Raw genomic sequence first — 25,689 nt, 5'->3', positions numbered from 1 at the left:
ATTTTGGTACCTTCTAATTATGGGGTGCGGTGGCTGCACTTGTACCGAAGGCTGAAACCCCGTGTGGCGCGTGTGGGCGGAGAAGGGGAACGGCAGCTGAGCTGCCCGCGGCGGCAGGCGGGGCCTTGCCTAAAACCAGCTGCCTCCGAGGGTCGCACGCCCGGCGACTGCGCTGCGAGCGGTTCTGTGGGTTGCAGGTCAACGGAGGGGTGAGCCAGCAGCTTCTAGCGGGGATGTCTCCAGGCTGTAGCGCGGTCAGAAAAGCTGGAGCTCGGCTCCGCCCGCACCCAGCGTGGCACCGCAGCTGCGAGGGAAGAAGGAGCTGGTCACCTCAGGGGAAGAGGTGAAGGAGACGACACGCCGACCGCTTTCACAGGCACCGCATCAGTGCTGTCATTTGCCACGTCCCTCTCGTCGTGTTTTAGCCTAGCGATTGCTATGAAACATGCATGGGCACGATTCGGGTCGAAAACTGTTTGTTTGGGGTTTTTAAATGTTTGCCCAGCAGCGCATTCTTCACCGCTCGTGCTGGGGTTTCTTTCCTTCGCACGGTGGTTTTGGTAGGTTGCTTTGGTGCTTGTTGCAGAGGGAAAGTCTCTGCGCTGTGTTTGGACGAGCGCGCTGGGAGAACCCCCTGCCCCATCCTCTGCGGCCAGTTGGCTGAGAAATCCCGAATGAGTGCCCTAGTCATACAATCACAGAATGGTTTGGGTTGGAAGGGACCTTAAAGATCACCCAGTTCCAACCCCCCTGCCATGGGCAGGGACACCTTCCACTAGACCAGGTTGCTCAAAGCCTCATCCAGCCTGGCCTTGAACACATCCAGGGATGGGGCATCCACAGCTTCTCTGGGCAACCTGTTCCAGTGCCTCACCACCCTCTCTGTGAAGAATTTCTTCCTGATCTCTAATCTAAACCTCCCTGTTTGCCCCACCCAGCAGCCCACGGTAAAAGCTGAAGACAAACAGCCTGAACTCCTGTTGAGACAGTGAAAACCAAACCCTAGTGTGGGTTTGGTCTGCGTCTTCAGATGTGGGGAGGGGGCTGGTGCTGCTCCTGCATCACGGAGCTGGGCCTCTCCCCCCCATGTCAACCACCCGCAGTGGGGACACCCTTCTGTACGGCTCTCTGTGAGGATGATGAGAGAATTGCTCTGCCTTTCCTCTTCCCTCCCCATCGGGGCAGGACAAGGGCCGCTTTGTAAAGTTCTTCGTAAAGTTTCGACAGCTGAAAGCTTGCCCGGCCTGTCGCCCATGGCACGGATGGAGCAGGGAATGACACCGACACCTCCTGCCTTCGGCTGCTCCCCCAGTACCATGCCAACAGCGACACCGCCGCCTTTTTCAGTCGACTTTTATTACTGGTTTCAACCCGTTTTCACATCCTACGCGTGACGCAGCAGCAAGCATCGCTTTTGGCATGCCGAGAGATCCCCTGTACAGCCAAACAAGGACAAAGCAGCTGGACTTCTAAAACACAGGTCATGTGATTTCACTTTACACACCTCTGAAGAGATCACTCGAGTTAGAAATACTTAATTTAAAACAACTATTGTACAGCGGAAATCACTTATTCACAATATTCATAGTTATTCTTTATTTACAAAACACTATCCTGAGAATCTTCTGTTGAGCTTCAATTTGAGCGAAGTAATTCACATGTACCTAAGTAACAACGGTTACTTAACAGCAGGAGAGTGCAGGAGGGGTTCAGCCCATCGCCCGGTGACCCTCAAGTCTCCTGCCGTGGTTCTGGTGGTTCTGCGGCTGACGGGTTTGACTGAGGTGGCTCAGCTCTGTTTTCAGGAGGTGGGGGTGGCGGCAAAAACCCAGGTCGCGGAGGTGGATAGTGAGGGTAAGATCTCATCGGGAAGGGATTTCTTACTGCAAGAGAAGCAGAGCAGCCCGGTCAGCGTCGGTCACGCCAGCGAACGCTTACCTGCTCCTCCCACCCCGCATCTCCCCACCTACGCAGAAGTTGCCTCGCTTAAGTGCTGCGCTCCCAAGGGACGCAGATGGTGGGAAGGGGGAGGACAGAACCACGACTGATGGCCCTCGGTACCCGCCCCAGGCTTCAGCCGCCTGTGCTGGGGCTGCTGCCACCATCGCCTTGAGCAGGCCTTGGCTGTCACACCTCACCGCTGCTTTGGCAGTTAACCGCTCAGTTCTTCACAGGTTCACCACAACAGCAAGAGGCTGCAGCAGGCCAGCAGTCTGACACGTCCTGCTCCGCGAGCGCCAACTCCAAGGAAAATGAACAGCCGTGTCCTGGATGCGTGCTCTTGCGCGGACACAAGCAGCCCTTGAGGCTAAAGCACGGAAGATTTACGTGTGAAGCAGCCTCATAGGAAGATTAAGGTAACCATCAACTTGCTTTCCTGCCCCGTAAGAGAACCCTTTAACCGCTCTGCAGGGTGTGCGTGTGCACATTTTCCAGCCATTGCTACTATTTGTAAAAACACCGTCAACATGAGCGACTGCGAAGGAGGCCGCGCACCGTCACCGGACGGTGCAGCTTCCCAGGCAGCTGAACGGGGAAGCGGTACGTGCAACCACAATCCCCCGTGTTCACGCCAGCGGTGACGCGCTGCCCGCCCGAAGCCCTGGCGTAAGGTACCTACTTGGCAGCGGAGGGCGTGGAATCCCAAAGTCTCGTACTGGAAAGCATTCCCGTGGTCCGTACATGCCAGCGGGAGGAGGGGGAGGGAAGGGAGGTCCTCGCCTCATGAAGGGTGCTCTAGGATCCCCAGGCATCGTGGGAGGTCTGGCCGGAGGGAAAGGTGGAGGAGCAAACCCCGAACTGACGGCTTCGCTTTCAGATGCCAGCGACTGATCAGGCGGCGTGTTCTGCGACACAGAACAGGGGAGTGAGCTCGGGAAAAGGGAGGAGGAGAGGGACCATCTCCAGGCCTGCACCGATGCAGACTGTCACGCCGGCTCGCGGCTGTGCCCAACTCCGCCCTGGCTACAGCGGGATCCTGAGCAAGGCCAGCTGTGCGCACCCACCATCAGTCTGACCACAGTTTCATCTTCTGGGCTACTTCAGCAGGGATTACGTCACTCATACATCAGAACTAATCCACAAGACAGTAAGCGCTGTGATAAAAGTATAACGCAAAGGCACAATTTGGGCTGTGTAGCGCAATATGATGTGCTAGCAACACCTTTTCCTAAGTATTTTGTGGGAAAACTGCAGCTTCTTTCACTCACGTTCCTGTTGAGCTACTTACGCTGAGGTTAGAGTGATCTTTCATCCCATTTCCACCGGGTTCTGTTCGTGGGCTGTTTTCTGAAGATGTTTGTCCATCTGTGAGCAAAAGTTAAATAAGCTACTCAGTGCTGACCTCCTCTCCACTACTGATTTCAGTTTCTGAGCTCAGGATATACAGGCAAGCCAAGAAAAAGAAGTGTTGCTGTGCGAGCAACGCTCCTGCTGGCGGGCTGCAAGGCAAGGGAGGAACACAGAGCTGTGCCTGAATACTTAACTCCAACTTCCGTGCCAGTTGCACATGAATTACAAAGTTGCTGCTTTTACTATAGGGTTTTTTTTGTATCCAAACAAGGATTTTTCTTCCATTTTATTACATATTTTTTTTTTTTAGAAGCTGTAAGTGCATCTTCCTGCTTATACCCCTTAACGGCACTGTAGCATCTCCATTTTTCCACTCCCTCCTGCTAATACTTCATTTCTTTGGAGCCTGGATTTCAGTGTTGTAAGACACGCTGCTGTTCTGAAGTCAGACAGTGTGTGTTGGGGGGGGGGTTGATTTTTTTTTTTTAGATTTGTAGGAGTTTATTTTACTACTTTTACAAATACTCACCCGAGTCTAGTGAAATGGTATGCCTCAAAAACACAACATTCACAAAGGTTTCGTGACCTGCTAAGTGGTGTTTGCAAGGCTGTGCAAAACCTCGTCTCCATTAAGTAGGTTTTGAACTGCTCAAGAACTGGATACAGCTTTTTAGAGTGTTGCTCTTCAGCAGCTGAAGAAAAGGGTAAAAAAGGCTGCAACAAACGAGGGCAAGGACAGTGCCTCTTCTCCTGTCCTTCAGTCAAGCTGGAAGACCTCAGCAGAACACAAAGGATATGAAAGCAGAAGCAGAGAGGCTTTGAGGAAAGGGGGGGTAGGAAGGAGAGTGGTTGTACAGGAACAGAACTGTCTTCCAGTTGAGAAAAATCTCCTGTGAAATCTGAACCTTCAACGTGCACCACAATTCTGCGTTCCTAGTTCTCATATTAGGACACCCAGTAACAAATGTTCTCTCTCCCACTGCCAGCAACCGAGCAAAGCTGGTAACTTGCTACTCATCAGGTGTGTAACCGAACACGGGGTGGCAACGCTGCCCTTGCGAGTTGAATGGCTTCGGCCCAGCTGGTGAGTCAGCCACACGTGACTTACTAGGCATTAAATAAGGATGAAAACTGCTTAATAAGTATTAAGGCTTTAAGCTCTTCAACTGTTTCAGTGATGAGGTTTAAGTCACCAAAACTTTGCCATTCAGCTTCTGGCTGTTGCTATGTCACAAACTTGAATTTACATAATTGGCCAGTTTAAAATGATTGGTACTGGGGTCAGTGACACCTGAGACTCAGTTGGGGCAGCTGCACCGTGAACTACAAAACACTCCAAGTCCCCTGAACGCTTTGAAGGGCCTTCGAGTCCAGTACGCACAGCCAGTGGGTATCTGAAAATCTTGTTGCTACTCAGTCGGCCTTACTGACTCCAGCTCTTTCTAACCTCGCCAGAGGGGGCACGGAAACGCAAGTAAGGGTCTGTGATACTTCAGGGCCGGGGCCGAAACAGACTCAAGGCCAATCCTGAACGGTTAGCACACGGAACAGTGAAGGTGATTAGTGAAAATAGCCCACACCTGAACCCCTTCCACCCGGCAGAGGAGACCCCTACTGTTGGTAACAGGAGGGTTGCAGCAAGGCTGGCAGGTATTACAGGTTTTTACACAACAGAACATCAGGTCAGCACAGCCAGAAAGTTGTCCTCTTACTATAGCTTGCTGCCTGTAGTCAGCCTATACTGAGATTCTCCATCTGACAGTACCATGGAAGCAATTCCCACCTGTTTTATCAAAAGACTGCATGCTGTAACTTCGTAGTTCTGCTGGTCCAGAAAGTCTTCCAGTATTTGGAGGATTAGGGAAAAACCTTTCTTGTCTTCGAGGAGGAAGAACTAGATCGGTGTAAGGCTCGCCTAACACTGAAGAAACCACAGAACAGGTCAGTGAAGATTTATTCCCCACATTCCACACAATTTTAGACCAGCAAAATTCTCTGGATATCTTGCGTTCTTGTAAACACCAAAGCAACTATTCATCATGGTGAGCAAACAAGTCTTAAAATAGCCCAAACGCAGGAATCCCCTCAGGTACGTACTACAGCTTACGCTTATAAGGACCTGCACTGATTTTTGGTTTAACATCCAGCAGACTCCTGAAAGCCGTGACCGCTTACGTTATAAACAGCGGGGCCTCAGAACAGCAGTGAAGGTCAGCGGCGAAACAAGGAGCTGTACGTTACCCAAGAGGCAGTGCCGACATGAAAATACATACCAAACAGGACGACTGTGCCATGGTACTCCTGTATTATTAATATCCTTCTTTAGAAAAACAGTGGTTTTCAACATTAGCCATTTATTTATTTATTTCTGGCTAATGTGACATTAAGACCTTTTACTTTCTCATATCTCTTATTAATTACCCAGCCCAAGCAGGTCAATACATACAAATCCCCATTAAAACGACAAGACCCAGGAGCTGACTGTACACTGCTGGTACATATTTAAAAAATAGCTGAGAGGAAGTGCAAGCAAACCACACCGGTCAAGAAGAGGGAGAAAACTACGAATAAAAAACACTTTCCAGTGCAGCTGCACATGCAGTTCCAAGAAAACATTTTGTATTTTTAAGCAAAGCGATACTTCAGTACATACACTGCCAGTCAGTCACTCCATTTTTCCATAGATGCTGTAACTAAGCATATTTCCATACCTGGTGGAGGCAGAATTATCCTGCGTTCTCTGTCCCAGGGAGGAGACAGGGACCCAGTATCTGATGGTGGTCTGTGGGGATCTGTTATTCTATCTGCTCCCAGCTCTCCTCTTTCGTTACCAGCTTCATACATGGCAGTTGGTCCTCTGGGTCCTAATCGAAGAAATGAAATAGCTATTTACCCCAGGAATTTAAAATCCCCTATTACGGCTTTCTTCATTAAGTCTGAAAATCAGAAAATAAAGCATGGAAAGTCAACATTGTGAAGGTGCGAGAGGCACAGGGCACCACAGGACTCTCCAGCGGTTTGCTGATGGCCAGTTATCTTTACTAGAAGCACTTGAAAGGTTTGTTTGGAGGGAGAAAGTCTCAGTTCAACAAGACCGCAATCTAGAGTACCTGCAAATTTTTAAGAAGGAGTAATAATTTTAAGAGCTCCGGTTCGTTCGAATCAGAGAAACTAGTACCTTCACGATAAATCTTTTCAGTGCTAAAAACCCCTGCTGCTAATCAAACTAAAAATTAGCACATGGAAAATTACCTTCACCATTCTCCTGGTTCTTTCTAGTTCCTCATTCAAGGAAAAATAAAAAAGGTAAGAGAATAACAGGTCAACACATAAGCAAGTGGAACTATAACAATGAAGGATTTTAGGGTGCAAGCTTCCTTTGAAATAGATTTGGTCTGAAAAGTGACAGAGATACTGAATTCTGGTACCGTTCTCTAATATTCTATCCTAAAGTTCAACCTAAAATTTGAAGCCATTTAGTGTCTTGTGCCAAGTGAGATGAGCACTATAATTGCTCTGTAGCTGGCATTATTTAAACACAGAGTTTAATCTGCCCAAGTTACACTAGGGCTCCACCGTGAAACAGGCACTACTATGTTATAACATGTTACGCCTTTGCACAGTCTCTTTCCTTGCTAATACTGCGTCCTGAAACCTGGTTCTGACTCACCAGCGACAGCTGAGCTACAATTTAAAGACAGGCTGGACAACTCAGTTTCATGACTTCCTGTCTCTGGATAAAGAAATTGTCACGTACAAATCTGCTTGTGTGTGGTATAGCTACAGCTGAACATTCAACCTCAAGCTTTTCTGACTTAAGACGATGATTCAGCTTTTGTATGCACCTGGATATGCTTTCTACAAAGAATTAAAAGCAAATAAATAGTCCCTGCTGGCCTTTCCAAAATCAGTGTTGGTTAGTGAAATCCTACAGAATAGACACTTAGACCTATTTCCCATGAAGTAAGTACAGGTTTTCAGTGGGTGTAACAGTAGCAGGAACTTAAACAGTAGCTTGTTTATTACCTGTAGCAGATGCTGAACTCCACTCCAGCGTGCACCTACACTATATCCATCAACAGCAACAATATGAAGGAACAGTGTTTTTCTCCCCTTACAACCCGTGACAGCACGGTTTGCTTGCACCTAACTCCTCAACCTCTGAATTTCACTCCTTCCACACAACCTTCCCGGTCCCTTTTATCACTAGGGAAGAAACTGTCTCAACATCTTAACAACTGCCTCAGATTTAGAACAAAGGGAGGAAAACAATTTACTGATTTAGTAACTTTCTAACATCGTGACCCCAGTAAAACTGTCTCATGTTTCTGACAACGCAGGCACCCTCTCTCCGACTGTAGACCAACAAGATGGAAATGGCAGTATTCTTTCTTCAGAAAACTAATCAGCTCTCATTTACTTTGATATCGTAAAGTTTATTTCAGCAGAACCCCATTTGTCCAAGAAATACACCAAGATTGATTAGGTTTGGCTTGTCACTCTTCCCAATGAATGCTTCCACAGTGAATCCGCTGCCCAGCCAACTAGTAACGACTGGGTTTCCCACCGTGCTGTTACCCGTTAGACAGCTCCAGAAGCAAGCTGAAGTACAGAAAGAGTTTGTCCAATTAACTCTCTACACTGAACTGCTCGTTTTAATACTATTTGTCACCAGCAAGAGGAAAAGGTGTGACAGGTTTATAGTAGAGGAGAGAGAAATCCAGAATAGATACATTTTCAAGTTTAAGAGTGTACCTCTTCCTCCTCCTCCTCCACCTGGGAGCATAGGTGAAAGCCTTAAAGGGCCCTCCAATAAAGTTGGAGGGGAAAGAAAAGCTCTTGTTTCAGATGAAGGCCGGCCCATTGGTGAGGGTCCATATGGGGAATGCTCTGAAACAGTTAAAACAAAATACTCAAGTACACAATATTTAGTTTAGCAAACTGTAAAAAGTAATTAACTTCTCAGGTGAAGTTTAACACTACACTGGAAAAGTGAAATGAAAATTGTGCTCCAATTACCGCATGTTTCGTATTCCCAGACTACTCTCATCGATACAACGAACGCTCCTGTTTCAGCAGAATACTCGACATGACCTAGAGTCACTTAAGCCCCAATTAATTTTTTTTTTAACGACTGTTATTTGTACATACACATGGCCAAGATAATTTTCAAACAATTACGTATGTGTGGTCTTGGGAAACAAAACCATAAACCAAAACAATTAGTCTGTAATTTACAATTCAATACTGTACCTCTGCCAAATGGTCTGACTGGGACATCAAGAGCGTAAGGATCTTCTTCTAAAAGGTCAAGTTTAAATTCTGTTTCAGTTAATCTGCAAGTAAACAACAAAAAAGCAGTAAATAACCAAGAAGTAGAGACGTTGTACTGGACTGCACCGTTTACTGCTACGCTTCCTATTTAAAGGGTTAATGAAGCAAGGTATTTTATTCCCTAGATACACAGAAAAAAAAAGACAGAAGAATGCCACAGAACTCTGAACTTAAGAATTCCTGAAAGTATTTCTCTATGCTGCTGGATTGAAACTGTAATTCAGAAGTTGAAGTGGCATGGTAGATGTCCCAATTCCTAGCAGGACGTTACTCTCATGAGTACTCTAAATTGGTTCCTCTCAACCACCATCACCCGGTCCATTCGCTCAGTGCTGACATCTGAGATAAAATGCCAAACCATGAAGCAACTATGACGTCTGGTTGACACATGCTTATTTAAAACAAACAAAAAACAACCCCCCAAAATCTTTGAGTTCTAGTACTACATTCTGCTTCTTTCCCAAAACAGTTCAAGACTTTGCGTAGTTCTTAAGTTCCTGCTTTCTTGCGTGTGATCATTACGGGAATGCTGCAATGAGCCCCCGGCTTTCAAAATTCCAACGGACACTGCACTCCCTCTGCCCTGCTTGGGCCGCAGCTGATTAACACAGGGCTAGCGAACACGAAATTGCCTAAACCCCAAACATACTCACATGCCACACTGCATTAATTTAGAATGAGCTGAAGACTGTACTTACTTCTGTCTGTTATGGGCATTTTCCTTCCTTATATCACTGAGGTGTCTTTCAGCTGCTCGGGCTGTCAGCTTTGGGGAGGGACAAAAATCAGGTAAGACACTGCTATTTATTCACTAAACACTTCATAAATATGACAGGTCCTAGATCCAAGCCTTTTTTTTTTTTTTTTTCCTTTTATCGGAAGTGTGTGGACTTCATTTTCACCAGCTATGGCTCATGTATAAAGCATGTGAAACAAAGCCTCGGGTACGTCACCAAATGACATTAGCAGCTCTACTACCCAAAGTTTTGCGGTATTACATGGCCTTCCTGCAGTTTTAAGAAACTGCAGAAATTAAACTCCTTGCCTATAGCTGCTTTGAAGCATCTACAGAATATGTACAAGATTTAAAATCTCAAATTTTAGATAAGAAACTTTCATTTTAAAATAATACAGTTAAAACCCATAAAACTGTGACCATGAAGCACCGTAGCTTTTAACAGGATACTGTCTTGTACAAACTGTTCTCTGAAACTGAAGAATGTATTAGTCAGGAGATACTTTAAAGTTTCCTGTTTGGAAAAAAAAAGGTAAAGATGTATTTTGTAGCAACATTCTTAGGAAGCTGTCAATGGGACAGACTGTTCTCACAGGATGTAACATCTCCTATCAGTAGATAAAAGGAGTCAAGTACATCCAGGGAAACTATTAAAATGGCATTGAAACAAGGCCAAAAGCTTTTATTATTAGCTAAATGTCACACACTTGTTAAATGGTAACACGTTACTCCAGCAGATTTATTGTACTGTAATATCATTCTAGTGTGCTCATAGGCTTAATTATTCCTGCTATTTTATACAACAGAAGCATTTTTAACTTGCTTTTGTTGATTTCTGCAAGAAATTCATACGTTTAAAGGTGACAGGTTAATTTTTATTACCTTTTTTTTAATAAGAAACAAAGAAGTGATAAAGCAAGCTATTCAACCCACGGAAAAGGAAGATGCACAAGGTTCAGAAAATTCAGGATTTGGAACTTACCCAATTATCATGAGCTTTTTTCTCATGTGAAGTAATCTGTGAAGAACATTAATTGGATCATTATTCATGTTACAAAAAAACCCTTACATTTGAGTATAAACTCTTATTAATAAATTTAATGCACAGGGATAAGTTATAATGAGACATCTAAACTTAAATTTAACTTCAATAAAAAGTTCTCTGGTGATGTCTGCTATGAAATTGTGTCAGTCAAAACCAGATGGCACGAAAAAAGGGGAAAAACAAAAGGAGAAAGAACGACCCAACAAACCCAAGGTGAATACAGTATCACAGCCTCGCTGGCAGTGGCGTTGCAGTTGCAGTAACGTCCCTCCTACTTGGCAGAGAAGGCAAGTAACACACAGCAAATACCTGATTCTGGTAAGAACGGATGGTTCTTTCTAGCTCTTCTTCAAGATCTTTTGCTCGCTGTCTGTAACAAAATCAGGATTTACGACATTGTAATAAAATGTGGAGGAAAATAATTTAAAATGCACTAAACAATGGTAAACACAAGGTATAATTGAGACTTTTTTCATCCAAAAGACAGTATCGTTAGTTAGGCCCATGGGATACATAAAAATTACAGTAGCAGTGAAAATCCTAGACCCTAAATGAGTGCAAGCAGGAACATAAACAGAAGAACAGAATCCAAAACCCCAACATCTCCCCAACTTTTCAGTGGTCTGTGATACGTTTTCAGTACAAAAGATATCCCTCCACGTATGGCCTAACAGCCAGCCTCACCCAGCTCAGCAAATGGCCCGGTGTGGCTGTCACATCATGCTGTCACAGGCCACCACGGTCCATCCTGAGGGACAGTCACTTGCACTGAAGTTATGTCAAGGCCACAGAACGTATGATGCCACCTTCGCTGCCAGCTGCCCTGCTGGTTCAACACTCTCTCAGCAGGTTCATCATTAAGTTATGCTCCATTAGCAATATTAATATTCTCTTAATTAAGATGTCTAGAAAGTTCACGTTCTGAGTAAATCAAGAAGGGTGAATTCTGTTTTCTTGCATGAATTCTGAAGAATGTCTACAAGAAGTTCGCATTCTAGAGAAAGAATTAATCTAATTAACTCTTTTGGAAGCACTGCTGATCAGTACTGTTCAGTGAGAGTCAATATTCCCGTAAATATTGAAGGAAGATGGGGAATACACATTACAGATAGAAGCTTTATGCCACAGTTTGAGAAACAACAGAAACAAACCACAGGTACACAGCTGGTGTGACACAAAACAGAGCAAAGCAGTTAAAAAACAACCACAGAAAATAGTCCCCCATCACAGTATTTTAGTAAAGAATTTCTAAACAACAGTACTATTTGACCAGCTTAGAGATACAGAAATAGAATACTGTAACTATACAACATAAATATGTTAGGACTACAGGAACACTGCATTTATTTCACAGCATTTTCTTCATATTTTTCTCTATGTTCAGTAAGGGGAAGTAGATTAGAGACTCGTTTCTACCATTCCATGAAAGCTAGCACCAATAAAACCATTCTCTTAATGGAAGAAAAGTTGTTAGTGATCTTCCATACCTAAATTTTTTAACAAATCAAAAACCTCATTAGCATGTATTATTGCACACCAACTAGCATGTAACACACACAAAGAAACTGGAAGGAAATACATTCACTTATGTTGGTGTTTTTATTAATTCTCTATTGACTTTTGTTCACTTTGGAACAAGTGATTACAGCAACTATAATCTGTAATTACCTGTAGCTGTTTAGTTCTTCAGCAGCATGATTAATTTTTTCATCTACTTTAGAAAGCTTTTCTTCCTTCTGTAGGCGTTCTCTCTCTTCTACTGTCAGCTTCCTTTAGGAAAATTCAAGCCCCATGATTAATTCTGTTTCAAGTCAACAATTTTGTAGTTGGTCTATCAAGAAAAACTTCTCCAATTATTTAGAAGTGATGAATACATGGTATTTATCCAGACAGCTTTGTAGGCAACATATGAAGTGGCATAAATAGCACTAGTCTGTATTCACATTGGTTTATTCAGCTCATTAACTGTTCTAAATGAAACAATCAAGTTGCCACTATTCCTAAAAAGAATCTGGAAGGCAATCCATATTCCCAAAGAACATTCTTATTTGGGGGTGGAATTAAAAAAAGAAAAAAAAAGTAGCCACAAATTACATCAAATGAACCAAAAACTAAACTACACTCATTTTCAGTGATTTGTTCTGGTACTTTAAAAAAAATAATTTTCCAAACAAGAAAAATTTTGTTCTTACCTATTAAAAACAGTAATTAAAAAGAATTATTTCCAGGTTCCTCTTTTTTTATGCCTTATTGGGCACTACAGAAAAGAAACCCATATTCCAGACCACAGACGACGCACAAGGTAACTCTGCAGAACACATGTGGGTGCTGCTGCTGCCCTGAATGGGTAAACTGGCCATTTGCCTGTAAACAGCAGCCCCTGGCAACCAAACTATCAAATCATGGATCTTCTCAACATGATTTAAACTTCTTTTCTACTCAAACATCACCTCCCACTTCCCTATTTCCCTTGTTTGAACACACCTAGCTTTTTAAAAGATGCCTTGTAAGACTAATAGCCTCTTCTATTCTGCTCTCTCATCTCCTCCCCACTCCTTCTTGGCTTTTCCAAAATCTTTTGACAAGCAGCATACATTTGCTGAGCCTCAGTGTGGTGTTTTTACATGTCATCCACACAGTCTGCAAACATTTCTCCTTTCTGACTGCCCATCATACCTTAGCTTTGAGTTAGCTTTGTTCTTTTGTACACCTCTCTAACTTCTTTTTAATAGGTTCCTCACCACTCCACACATCCCTGTCCCCCCTTTTTTTAAAAAACAAACAAAAAAAAACCCACGTAGTGGATTTCTAGGTTTTGTTGCATCTACAAACATGCCAAATATGTATACAAATACATATACACCACAGAGCAGATACAGAAGGTAGTACTTTAGAAAGGTCCTGCATACTGGCCAGTACAGGACCAAGACTAGTGCTGCTTTTCTCTCCACCTTCAAGATGATGTCTGCTCCTTGAAGAAATAATTTCTGGCTAGTAAAACTATAATTTTACCATCATGCCCTAAAATGTCCTCTGCTCACTCCCTGCCACACACACACACATACTTCTGAAGGTTACTACATGCCCCGTCCTATCCCCATCTACTGTATTTCTAGTCCTTAACATCTTTCTGATTTTCATCAGTAAATCTTAATCCCTACCATCATCCTGACTGTGAGGCAGATACAGCCCTTATGTTCTGTCTGTCTTGGTAAGGAAAGCCTGATTCACAGGGTTTCTATGTTGCTTACTGATAACTGTTAGCTTGCCTCTATTTTAACTCGAAGCTGAGTTTGATATAGAGCATCCCTCCCCTGCTGACAGGACGAGCTTTCTTTACTATATAAAATATACCTCAGCTAAAGCAGCTACTCATCATCTTTCAGCAACTTTGATAGCTGTATCGGATATCTCAATTTTATGTATATAGTAAACTATCACACTTTCCAGCTCTACCCATCTTATTTCATAGATCAAAAATCTGTTACTTCTTGGTTTATCTTTGTTTCTGTACTTGCCTGCAGAAAAGTCCTAAAGCAATAAACCACTACTTTCACAGAAACACTTTCTGAAACATTACTGTGATCAGAAATACACACAAAGGTGTAACATAACAGGGTCTTCATACTCCAGATCACTCTGCAAAGCAGTATTCAAATTTTCATTAATTTTCAGCCCACCCCACCCCCAAATCAAGGAGTTACATTCAAATCAAACAGTAAGCACTGAACATAAGAAGAGGAATCAGCACCTGTGTAGTTTCATTTCATTTTCCTGATAAAGCTCAGTCATCACTTTAAGTTTCTGCTGAAGCTTTTGAACTTCATTTTCAAAACGCTCGTTTTCAGACTGCAAGGAAACTTGTTGACTTTGAAGGTTTTCTATACGTTCTGTCAAAGTTAGACATAGGTATAATGTAACAGTGTACAATTTACAAAATTTAAATATTTGCCATATTTTAGTATCTTAAGTCTGTAAAAACCTTTGATCCTACATTGATTTAATAACACAAGCAATAATATATTCATATATTTTAATAAATTATACAATTTGAGAAGCACCCTGTCTCCTCTTGATGGAAAAACAGCAACTATACTATCCACACCACCAAGTGCAGCTCTGAGTGTATATCTAGCCGTTGCTCCAAACTGTAGCTGCTTTCACAACAATGCAGTTTCCTAACTCACAATGTAAGTTTTCATTCACGACTCTTACTACTGTAATTATCCTACTAATGAAGTAGAATCAGTACCATCATACGATCTTACAGATTTAACCACACAAGAGTGTGGTTGCTGAGTAGCCTGAAGGCATAACTCAGATTTGTCAAACTACCTTATCATTCCAAATCAAAATCAGTCATGTTTCTTTTCTGGTTTATTGTTCCCATGACTATGGTCAGTTTGAATGTCTTTATGGGACAGAGTTATAATCAGGTTGGAAAACACACTAGCATAAAGAGTCAGTTTAAAGGACTATCAAAACCGACAGTTTTAGAGAGCATTTCATTGCTCAAATAACAAAGCACAGTACATTCAAATGTGACGGCTACTCTGCTGGCTGTCATCTATGGAAATAACAGCTAATTATTAATTAAACAGGCTTTAATTTGAATTACAGTGGCAGTGGTTTCCTTTCAGATGGTTTAATTCAGTATGTCCTACACAATAATGGAAAAAAACAGAGGAATATGCTTTTAAGTCTCAGTTCTCTAAATGCAGTATTCTCTAAATCCAAAGATTTTAAGAAGTACTGAGCTTGCACCCATTACAAACTAGTTACAATTAGTCTACCATTTTTAATACATGGCTTTAAAACCTAGATCAACACTCCATTGTTTCATGTCCAGAAATTATGTAAAGAAGGTATTACGTCTTGATTAACATCACTTTGCCCATGCATTTTTGTAACAGTTAAAGAACATTCCAACAGACTACAACAAAATTTGCAAATGGTGCTTTAGCAACTTCCCTTGCTCTGCCTCTAAAATCAAATATTTAAAATAGCTAAGCAACTTAAACTCAGGCATTTTAAAAATCAAGTAGAGCTATTAAAGTTAATTTAGTATTTACTGGAAGTAATACTTACAGCCTGTAACACCATTTTACAAAAGCAGCATCTTATTAATCTTAAAGGCAAAACAACATTTAATTACCTGTAAGTTCTCCTTTAGCTTTATTTTCATCAGACAGTTTTGAATACATTTGTTCTCTTTCTGTTTCCAGAGTCTTTAAACAAGCATTTAACTACAACCAAAATAAAAAAAAAAACCAAACACAACATAATTAAGACTACCATGCAAAAATATTTAATTAAACATCAAAATATGAACTCTATGATACTGATAGCTATATGCAATTAACTTACCATAAGAATTGCATATAGTCCCTCTAGCTTCCCCCCTTCCATTCACAAGTTTCTTAAAATGACATACCTTTGCAGCATAGATTAACTTCTTTATAGTGCGTTTTTGCTGATCATCTGCTTGACAGAATAGAATAATACGTCACATAAAAAGCACAAAATGGTTTGTGACAGAGCTTACTACTATTATTTTACTTTATTTTTATTAAAAAAGCAATCTCCAACATACCATGATAGGCATAGCACCTTTGGAGGAAAACAAAAACCCAAAACCCAAGCCCAAAAGCAGCAGGAGCAGGGTGAATATGCCTATATTCTAGTGCTTTGTTTGCCAGTCAGACTCAGAATGCCTGTGTTACAAGCGAGATGCTGAATGACACTGTACGATTCACCAGGATGAGCACTATGGTATAATCAGCACCAGCATAAAGAGAAGCCGCAGCAAGAAAAAGGAGGAAGAAAGGCTCTTCTGTGCTGCTGTTCTGAGGGGACCCACACCTACATCCATCTGATTCTAGGGCTAACTATTCTGCCTGCAACAAGGAACTTGCCTAAGGACAAGGAAGCAGAAACTGGGCTCTAAGGACCCACAGTGCTACTGCTGGGAGCAGCTTCAAGATGAAAGCAAGGTTTCCACCTAAAAATGTTTGAGAATCACTGCTTAATACTAACATAGGCTAAGTAATTCTGCAAGAGACTGAGCACGAGCCTTTACGTTGCTCTATGGCAATAGGTATGATTTAGCTATATCCACACACCGCTAAGTAGTAACAAAGGTTGTTACTCCGAAGGTATCGAAGCATCAGTGGATAACATTGGGCGAGTTTTGAAAATCCAACTTCTACAAAGCTAATCTTTCAACTTTCCTGGAAGTTTGTTGGTTCCATATTTCTAAAACATCTATTGAATTGATACTTACAATGGGAAGCTATACAAACCATACCTAAGTGCTCTCCATTCTCTGCTTCACCCTTTATATCTGTGTCCCAGTGACTGTCTTCACCGTCATCATCGTCCCTTATTGCTGAACTCCAGTCTTTTATCTTCAGTAAGTACTGCATCAGCGACTAAGAAACCCCATGACACACAAACAGCAAGATAAATGCAAGCAATGAAAACGTAGTTACCATCACTATTCCAGGATTTCTGTCCTCTATTTAGTTCCCTTAGTAGATTAATTGAGCCCCATATACAGGTTTCTAGGTGTCTGAACAGACAACTTTTTCTATTAAAATATATCCCTGCAGGTCAACAGGTGTGCCCTTGTGAAGGCTTTTCAGATAGCCAAGTATGCATGCCTTCAGCAGGGCTCATGTATCTAAGGAACACACCTGTAAGAACATACTCCCAGCTCCCACATTCCAAATTAAAAAAAAAAAAAGCAAATCAGAACTAGAAGAATTTTTCCTTATTGAATGTGCTGGCTTCCAAGGCCATTAAACTGCTTCACCATGATGCTAAGCAACCTTTATAGCTTAGCAGGAAACAAGACATTAGAGGATGGAGACAGCAAACAAAAACCCAAACCAGCTGAATGCTTATTGAGACAAGGAGAGGTTGTTAAGGCTGTCTTAGAAGTCAATAATTAGCAGCAGTCTGAGTAATTTGATCCAGTGCAGGCTGTCATGATTTACCTTGACTTGACTCTCTTTATTTTTCAATACTTCTTCTATATCTGATTTAGACGATTCAAACATCTTAGTTTGTTCATTTAGTTCACTAAATCGTTCACCCCATCCTTCAGCTTCTTGTAAAAGCTAAAAAGGGAAATAACAGATTAGGTGATTATCTATCACAACCAAGAATCAAGGATGAATAGCACTTGAGCCTGTTAAGTATATTTTCTCTACATAAGCAGGATTTTAACTCCCAATCCATCAGAAAGAATTAATAGAGATGGACTACAAGACAGTTAAACCTTGAGTTGAAAAATCAAGACTTCTCTGTTACTGTCCAGTTGCTTTAGCTGTGATAGCTCTCCACTGTATTTAGTTGTTAGGATATTTTTAGACATATGTAACAACAGTTCAGTTAATATTCCACTCAGTTGAAAACCCTGATGTGACAACAGTCACGGATATAAAACACGGACAATTTGTGCAATGGCTACAAATCCTGGGGAACAGGAGGAGAGGAGAACAGTCACTCCCCCATATGCACACACACTTCTGAAATTGTACCTGTGTCTTTTTGACCTAGACAAGGTCTGTGAGGTATGGGAAACCAGGAAGCTTTTTACGACAGCTGTTTAAATTCAAGCATTATTTCTCCTACTCTCCTTCATACCTTTTAAAGTAATTTATGAATTCTATTTTTAAAAATCTTTCCTGTTAATCAGAGTGACAGCAACTGTACGTGCTCAACACCTATTAGTATGTATCCTTGTAATTAACTGTGGTTAACTAAAAAGACAGGTAGATTCCAAGATTACATTTTACAGACATCCCATAGTAAAATCTCATTTCATAAAAATACTTCACAGCAGTAAAGGGATTAGTGCACTTATGCACCAGTTCATTAAAAATAACCACTGCAACATACTAACTAATTAAATCATGCCTTCATATTGTGAGAACAAAATGGAACTGATGCAAATTCCCGTTAAGACTAAACGTGCAGTACAAAAACATGGGGTTCAGTACAAAAAAAATTGTCTTAAGAGTCCATCAAAAGAATACTGCTTGAAGTTGCACAACAGGCAACCGATTTAAAAGCAGTGAATGTACAGAAAGGAAAAACTAGGTTGAGCAACAAGAACGTAACAGCCAGTTATGCTAAAACGAGAAAATGGCGGTTAAACAATGGAGAACTGCCATGCAAATAGACAAGCAAGCCTGGAGACCACTTATCAAAGATGAACCAGAAGGCATAAAATGGAAGGTATGTGACTAGAATTGGATGAACCCCAGGAGGCACACAACTGCACCCTTCAAGCAGTAAAAGCCAGGTATGAATGTGCAGTAAACTACGCATTACTGGCAAAGCAAAAATACTCTTTATGCTAATACTGCTTAGAAGACGTACACAGGCAACTACTTTATCGTTAAATGTCATCCTCAAAGGGAAGCTAAAGTTTATGAGATTTCTTCTTCATGAAGCCAAAGAGAAAGTAAATTGTCATGACTTTATATACCTGTAAGAATTACAGTCAGAAACATCACTAGGATTTGCAATAAGCTAGAGCACTATATATTTATAATGTTCCTGAAAAAAAGCCAAAACCAAAGCAAAGAAAGTTTGGAGTTCATTAACAGTTCCCTTGTTCAAACCAAAAAGGCACAATCCTCACCCTGACACATCATAAATCTGAGATAGTCCATCCGTTATAATGTTTAAGCCTATGATGTGCCAGAAGATTATGACCCATCAGTGCAAGTGGACAGAGGAAGAAAGTACTCTAGTCTCTGTGAACAAATAACACCTTTGTTACCTTTTCAGCATAAGTGAAACTCCATCTTTAAAATGAAAGTGAGCAAGAAAAATAAAAAAGGGATGTGGATATTCTAATATAGCAAACTAACTCACATGCTTACAACCATCTCATAAAAGAAAATGCAAATAAGCAAAGCACATACTTTCTCTTCTTTCCTTATCAGGTTCTATCAGCTCTTAACCAGGTTATTTATCTCCTAAAATGCACAGAAAAATACAATATATACAAAAAAAAGACAATGTATGTCCTCAAATTACTGAAAACTGCAACAAAGTTCAGTTAACAAGGAAGTGTTATTCATCCTAAATAATGTAGTTAAAGAACTACTCTACCCAGGTTACTTCTTCTGGCAGAAATGCAAAAAAACCTTACTTTTATCTAGGAACCAGGCAAGTTAATTACATCCTGGGAGTTCTTTTTACTAATCTTTTCCTGGATTTGCTTGATACAAAATGCCTATAAAGTAACTGTCAGCACTTAGTACTATCTGTATTATCTTACCCTAAATACTTTTTTTTTAATAAAAGGAAAGAAAAAAGAAGCTTCTTTTCACACACATAAATAATTGGATTATTTCTGTTTGAACCCAAGAAATTACCAGAGGGGAAAAAAAAAATATCCCTGTGTTACGTAAGTACACTGTCACATTTGAAGTAAAGCACCAAGACCAGAACCTTCCTCCTCACAGAAACAAACAAAAAGGATGTATAGTTTAGATGAAAACACGCTCTTGAAACAGGTAATCCTCAAGCAACTTGATCTTACTGCAATAACACCCAGATCTACTGTTTCTCCACTCACAGCAGCTAAGAAGTTTGTCTTCCTTTGTTTTGTAGTCACAAAAAAAAAAAATTTGAAGTTTTACTGATAATGGAGTTGTGCAGAACTCAAATACTCCTCCTGCATAATATTTTCCCTTTCCAGTAACCTGCCCCTGAATTGGGAAGTCTGATACAAACAATTTTTGAGAGAGCATTCCCTGGCTTTTTATAAGACTGCTAAAAACCAACAGACCCGTACTGCTCCCCTCGCGTCCCACAAGGTTATCTATCAGGTTCAGGCAACAAGGAGATCATCAGGCAGTCAGGAAAATAAGTACATATCCATTAAAAAAAACTAAGCAAACAAACAACCCCAAAAAACCCCAAAACATTCCATGGAACATTTAATGTTTGGGGCGAGTATCTTTTTGTTAGAAAAAATTAGAATAGTTTAATTGTAAAACTAGTTATTGCACAGGACAGCTATTGCATATGCTGAACATTTTAAAATATCCAGCATTCTTTGGGGTCTAGTTACAGCACTGAGGAAAACAAACAGCTAAAATTTGGGAAGTAACGGTCTTTTCTGTCCCTTGGTATTACTTACCTGTCTGCCCATGAATTCATCCACAGCGGTACTTCAGTAAGTTTTTTAACTTGCCCTTTCCATACTCTGCAATTTCCTAATTTCTTTTGTTTTCTGGATCAAGTACAATCATTTTCTCTCTGTCTCTGTCGAGGATCCTAGCTGTGGACTTGCTCAAATATTTCTGCTTTCCTCCAGGTCTCAGCAAAATTCCTATTAGTCTTAAAGAGAATCACAGGATAGTTTGGGTTGGAAGGGACCTTAAAGACCATCTAGTTCCAACCCCCCTGCCATGGGCAGGGACACCTTCCACTAGACCAGGTTGCTCAGAGCCTCATCCAGCCTGGCCTTGAACACTTCCAGGGATGGGGCACCCACAGCTTCGCTGGGCAACATTACATTACCATACGCTCTCTTTCTCATGAACCACGTTTCCCCACAAACTCTAATTATTAAATTTATTTTACAACAGGAGTACTTCAGACAAAGCTATTTCAACATAAAATCATTTTAAAGCCATCTCCTCCTCCTCATTCTATTTACCAGAACACACAAGGTCTATTAACAAACACGTCGAGTGTGAGCTTCTTGGAGACATCATATTTACACAGTATCACACGAAAGTACAGTATTCCTAAGGATACCTAGGAAGAACCTACCTGTTTCTCACTTTCCTGGAGATGGCTGTTTTCATCTACTGCATCTTGAATGGATGTCTTGAGTCTCTCTGTGTTAACCTGATAGACTTTTAGGGTGGACTTGGCCTAAAAGAAATACAAAAGTGTGTTGTTTAAGCAGTATAGGTGAAGATGTAAGTGGGGTCACAAAGGTATTATTGGAGTTAGTCTTAGGTTTTCCAGCTGTGCTATACATGTATTCTCCCTACAATTTCAACAGTTTTTGCTGACTGTAGTTTTGCAATACTATGTATCACTGTGGATTAAGAAGGCAAAGAAAAGACAAGGTAACTGTACTTCCCAATAAATGCCAACCACCACGTGACATTTAAAGTTGCTAAATCAAGCCACACCTAAGTACTAAGCTTCACAAAGCCTTTTGGTTTACACAGCATACTATTTCTGCACCAGTAATAGAAAAAACATTGAAGCAGTAACTACATGGAAAAACAGAGAAATTGCTAAGATCAAAACCAGAAACTATAAAGATCAGACATACCTCATCAATCTGTGACTGGAAAGATTTCGCTTCATTCTCTAAAGACTCCATTCTCTTCTGAATTTCAGCCACCTGAAAATTATTAGTTGTCATATAGCTTCTTCCACAGATTTGACTGAAAAGGTCTAGGCAATTGATAAAGTTATTTTAATTTTCAGACTGAGAAGGTTCTATTGCCAAATCAGTAAAACCAGCTTTTCTTGACTATTTTTGTTTATGGGTGTTATTTTTCTAATGTGCAACAGGGAGTATGAGGGGAAACAAAACAGGAAATGTAGTTATTGTTTCAAAAACCCCAAGGAGAACAGTTTGTCTTCTCCACAGGGATTTTTTTTTAGATGAATAGTAACAAAGACAGGATCCTATTTATTCTTACCAAGTTATCATTTTCTGATTGCTTAGACTTCTCTTCTTCCAGTTCTTTTTCCAGTTTCTCTATTTCTCCGTTGAGTTCCAAGTTTGACTTGTTCAGTTTGTCATGCATTTCCTAAATCAAGTTGTTTTGACAGTTAACACAAAACATTTGACATTAATTACATATGAAGACAACACGTATGTTTTAATTATGATGGCAAAGGACGTTTAACAAATTTCACCATATCAAGGATAACCCTCAAAGTGCTCTAGAGACTCCTGCACATTAATAAAACCTGTAACAATTAGCTCTATAGGATCTGAGGTGCAGAATAAAATAAATCTCTTCGCTATTTTGTTACATAAATACCTAATGGGCTCCACAAAATTCACTGCTTTTTTGGAACTCCTAATATATTCTCGGTTTGGAGGATATAAACAATGTAGTGGTAATTTTTGTTTACAACTGTGTTCCAGTAGCCCATAAAATGTATTTGAATTAAACCAGATGTGAGGAAAAAACCACTTCATGCACTGCACTCTCTTTCCTAGAAACAGGAGCAACTTACTTCGTAAAAAAGTAAGTATTGTCTAAGATGCCACTTGCTCTACTATCAATCATTCTTAATGCAATTACTACATAAACTTCTCTTAATGCTTTGCCTCTATGTCATCTTCAGTATCCCAGGACAAAAATAACAATGCTCTCAATTAAAACAATCAAGGTCTTTTGGTTTTGGTGTTGGAGGTTTTTTGGGGGGATTTTTTCTTTCTTTTTTTTTTTTTAAACACGAGCAGCTTTTTCATGAAATACTGCCTTAAATTGTAGAAATGACAATTTCCATTTATCTTTTTACCTCAAAGTAAGATGTGTCTGTTGATTCTTTCATAGCATTATCATCCTTCAGAGACAAATCTAAATCTTCAAACTGGAAAGGAAATACTTTATGTCAGAATGAACACAAAGAATTGCTTAAATAATAGCATTAATTTATGATGCTCTAGTCTGAAACATAGCCACCACCTAAATATTCACAAATGCACCTTGCTGGATATCAGGAAAGCCTTAGCTCTAGCAGATTATCCCAGTGGCATAAAACAAAGACATTTTAAGTCGCTTCCAGTGAAACATAGAGTAAAAAGAGTTAAAGGCAGAATTTGCTAACACCTTAATTGCACTTAAAGGCACTGCCAGGAAAAAGCACTTAAAGAATCATTTTAAAAGGTTTTAAACATCTAGTTAAGTTTCATACTTGAAATACTTGGTAAATTGAGCCCATTTCTGTGACACATCTGAAAGCAATAAATGAGGACCACTACCTCTTTTTTGCAAAGGCTGAGTTTTTCAAGAATTTTGCATTTGTCTTCAACTAGTTCAGCAATTTTATTGGCAAGCTGTTTTTCCCTTCCTAAAAAGAAAGACATTTAAGTGTTGCAATACCCAAATAATTAAAAGGAGAATAAAAAAAAAAGTCATACTCCAAAGAAACAGTATGAAAAATAAGCTTACCTACATACAGTCGACTTCTAACCTGAAATAAAAAGAATAAATGCTGAAAATGTCTGATCAATTACTATTGCACAGTATCTGAACGCTAGTCTTTTAAGCTGTGGTTCCATGATCAGTTTAACCATGGAACTTAAAAAAGGAATATAAATACAGGATGACGTTAAAAATGGGCAACTGCATCCTCTGTTCTTACCCCTTTGATAACTGTGTGTTTGCCCTGTCCTTCTCCCACTCTAATTAAACAGCGAGAAGTGGGGAAAGATCAGTTTTCACCTGGATCACTTTCATAACATACCCCTGTACAGCCAGCACATAACCACGACTGCCAACACAAAGTGGAAGCAGACACTCACAGCCAAAAGAGCAGGAAAGGGGAGGGAGGGGAGAAGCTCCACGTGTCAGCTCAGAAAAAAACCCACACGTAATACACAACAGAGTTGCAGTAAAGGTACTACTTGATGGGGCATCCTGCCCAGACGCAACTCAGTGGGAAATGCCAAACCAGCAGCTGCCACGTGGAATCTAGTGCCCTAGAAGCAAAATGTAACAAACTGCACAACAAAATCTGTTCACAAATGGCCTGGACAAGAGATGCAGAACCTGGCTGAACCCACAAAAGCTTTACAACACAGCATTCCTCTCACGGGTGGGCCTGCATCATGTGTCTAACATACAATGGGTCTCTCAGATTTCCCCTGTTTCCTCCTCAGTTAAAGTCATGGGATGGCCAAGGAGCCCAGATAACAAAAAAGGGGAAGAAAGTCCTACGCACACCTTATCCTATCATCCCCCCCAAAAACCAAACCCAAACCCCTTTACTTTTGAGTAAGTAACCATTCATTCTTCCAAGAGCTATCAGTGCAGTTCTAAGGATGGATGACTGAAAGAGCTACCAATAACTTCTGTAATATCTAACGCTTTCGTGTTATGTGCAGGAGGAAACCAGTACTAGAGTCACTGCTCAACTGATTTCAGCTGCAGCGCCTCTTTCGTAACACCTGGAGGGATCCTGCTAAAAATCAAAAGGAATGACCCAAATGAGAGATACATTCATTTACACAAATACAGATCCCCCTCCAGACAATCTGAATCGCTGCTGCAGAATAAGGTGGCATTTTTTCCAGATCTAAGTTGCTGTTAGAACCCTAAAAATGCCATTGCTCATACCTGAAGAACTAAACCTCCAGGCAACCTATCGTCAAACATGAGCAACATTATACGTAGCACCAAACGCACATTCTGTCTGTTTGAGAGCATACAAAACTGTGGAAACGATTCAGAATACACTGACCCCATTTCACTGGTAGGGAGGAGTATGGTAGACAGCTGTTAGTACTCAGATCCTTACTGACAACAGAAGACAACCCCTACCTCAGAAGTATAATCTGATTTGTGCATTAAAAGGTTTCAGTATCACATTTCTCAAAGTCACCAGCTTAGTGCTGACAAACAGCACACAGTAAAACTGGCTCAGTGTTCCAATAAACAGAATCAAGGTCACTATCTGATGAGTTTTAAAATGCTTCCCTTGATGGGAATCCATCTGGATTGCTTTTGCTTACAACTACCTTGAAAGACCTGAGCTGGTCTGGCTGTAGGCAGGGTAGTCAGAGGGATATCACTACACACTGCAATACATATGCCCTAGAGAAGGGAACACATATGACCCCTACATACATACAACCTCTACATCCCGTGAAAATAATCTAAGGGCTGACTTTGAAAGTCTGGCGTAGAAATTAACAAGGAAGACTTACTACAGTGAGTTTGACTGCCTATTGTCTAATGACAATAATGACGTCTAATAACAATAATGAGCACCTCTCCTATGATAAAAGGCTGCGAGAATTGGGCTTGTTCAGCCTGGAGAAGAGAAGGCTCCAGGGAGAGATTACTGCAGCCTTCCAGTACCTGAAGGGGCCTACAAGGAAGCTGGGGGGGACTTTTTAAGGGGCCTGTAGTGACAGGACAAGGGGTAACGGGTTTTAACTGAACTTGGGGAGGTTTAGATTAGATATCAGGAAGAAGTTCTTCACAGAGAGGGTGGTGAGGCACTGGAACAGGTTGCCCAGAGAAGCTGTGGATGCCCCATCCCTGGA

At 41.1% G+C, this 25,689-nt stretch overlaps 1 protein-coding gene across 1 annotated transcript in view; it reads right to left on the bottom strand.

The window, feature by feature from the left end:
• Positions 1-1,731: 1,731 nt before the first annotated feature.
• CTAGE5 (CTAGE family, member 5) overlaps positions 1,732-25,689 on the bottom strand; it is a gene marked incomplete at its 5' end in the record, with an annotated part of 24,428 nt that continues 470 nt past the window's right edge. The window contains 22 exons of the mRNA XM_010147815.1: positions 1,732-1,883; positions 2,621-2,846; positions 3,230-3,306; positions 5,075-5,206; positions 6,003-6,155; positions 8,047-8,181; positions 8,545-8,627; positions 9,324-9,391; positions 10,344-10,379; positions 10,716-10,776; positions 12,075-12,176; positions 14,158-14,296; positions 15,562-15,652; positions 15,841-15,887; positions 16,714-16,837; positions 17,405-17,527; positions 21,210-21,314; positions 21,727-21,798; positions 22,103-22,213; positions 22,938-23,009; positions 23,401-23,489; positions 23,591-23,612. Of these exons, the coding sequence (XP_010146117.1) occupies positions 1,732-1,883; positions 2,621-2,846; positions 3,230-3,306; positions 5,075-5,206; positions 6,003-6,155; positions 8,047-8,181; positions 8,545-8,627; positions 9,324-9,391; positions 10,344-10,379; positions 10,716-10,776; positions 12,075-12,176; positions 14,158-14,296; positions 15,562-15,652; positions 15,841-15,887; positions 16,714-16,837; positions 17,405-17,527; positions 21,210-21,314; positions 21,727-21,798; positions 22,103-22,213; positions 22,938-23,009; positions 23,401-23,489; positions 23,591-23,612 (2,220 nt within the window). The remainder of the gene's footprint in view (positions 1,884-2,620; positions 2,847-3,229; positions 3,307-5,074; positions 5,207-6,002; positions 6,156-8,046; positions 8,182-8,544; positions 8,628-9,323; positions 9,392-10,343; positions 10,380-10,715; positions 10,777-12,074; positions 12,177-14,157; positions 14,297-15,561; positions 15,653-15,840; positions 15,888-16,713; positions 16,838-17,404; positions 17,528-21,209; positions 21,315-21,726; positions 21,799-22,102; positions 22,214-22,937; positions 23,010-23,400; positions 23,490-23,590; positions 23,613-25,689) is intronic.

Source organism: Eurypyga helias, unplaced genomic scaffold (genome assembly GCF_000690775.1).
Source record: "Eurypyga helias isolate BGI_N326 unplaced genomic scaffold, ASM69077v1 scaffold20832, whole genome shotgun sequence".
NCBI classification, from domain to species: domain Eukaryota; kingdom Metazoa; phylum Chordata; class Aves; order Eurypygiformes; family Eurypygidae; genus Eurypyga; species Eurypyga helias.
The sequence above is the reverse complement of the archived record's forward strand: the minus strand, read 5'-3'. Positions and strand labels throughout refer to the sequence as shown.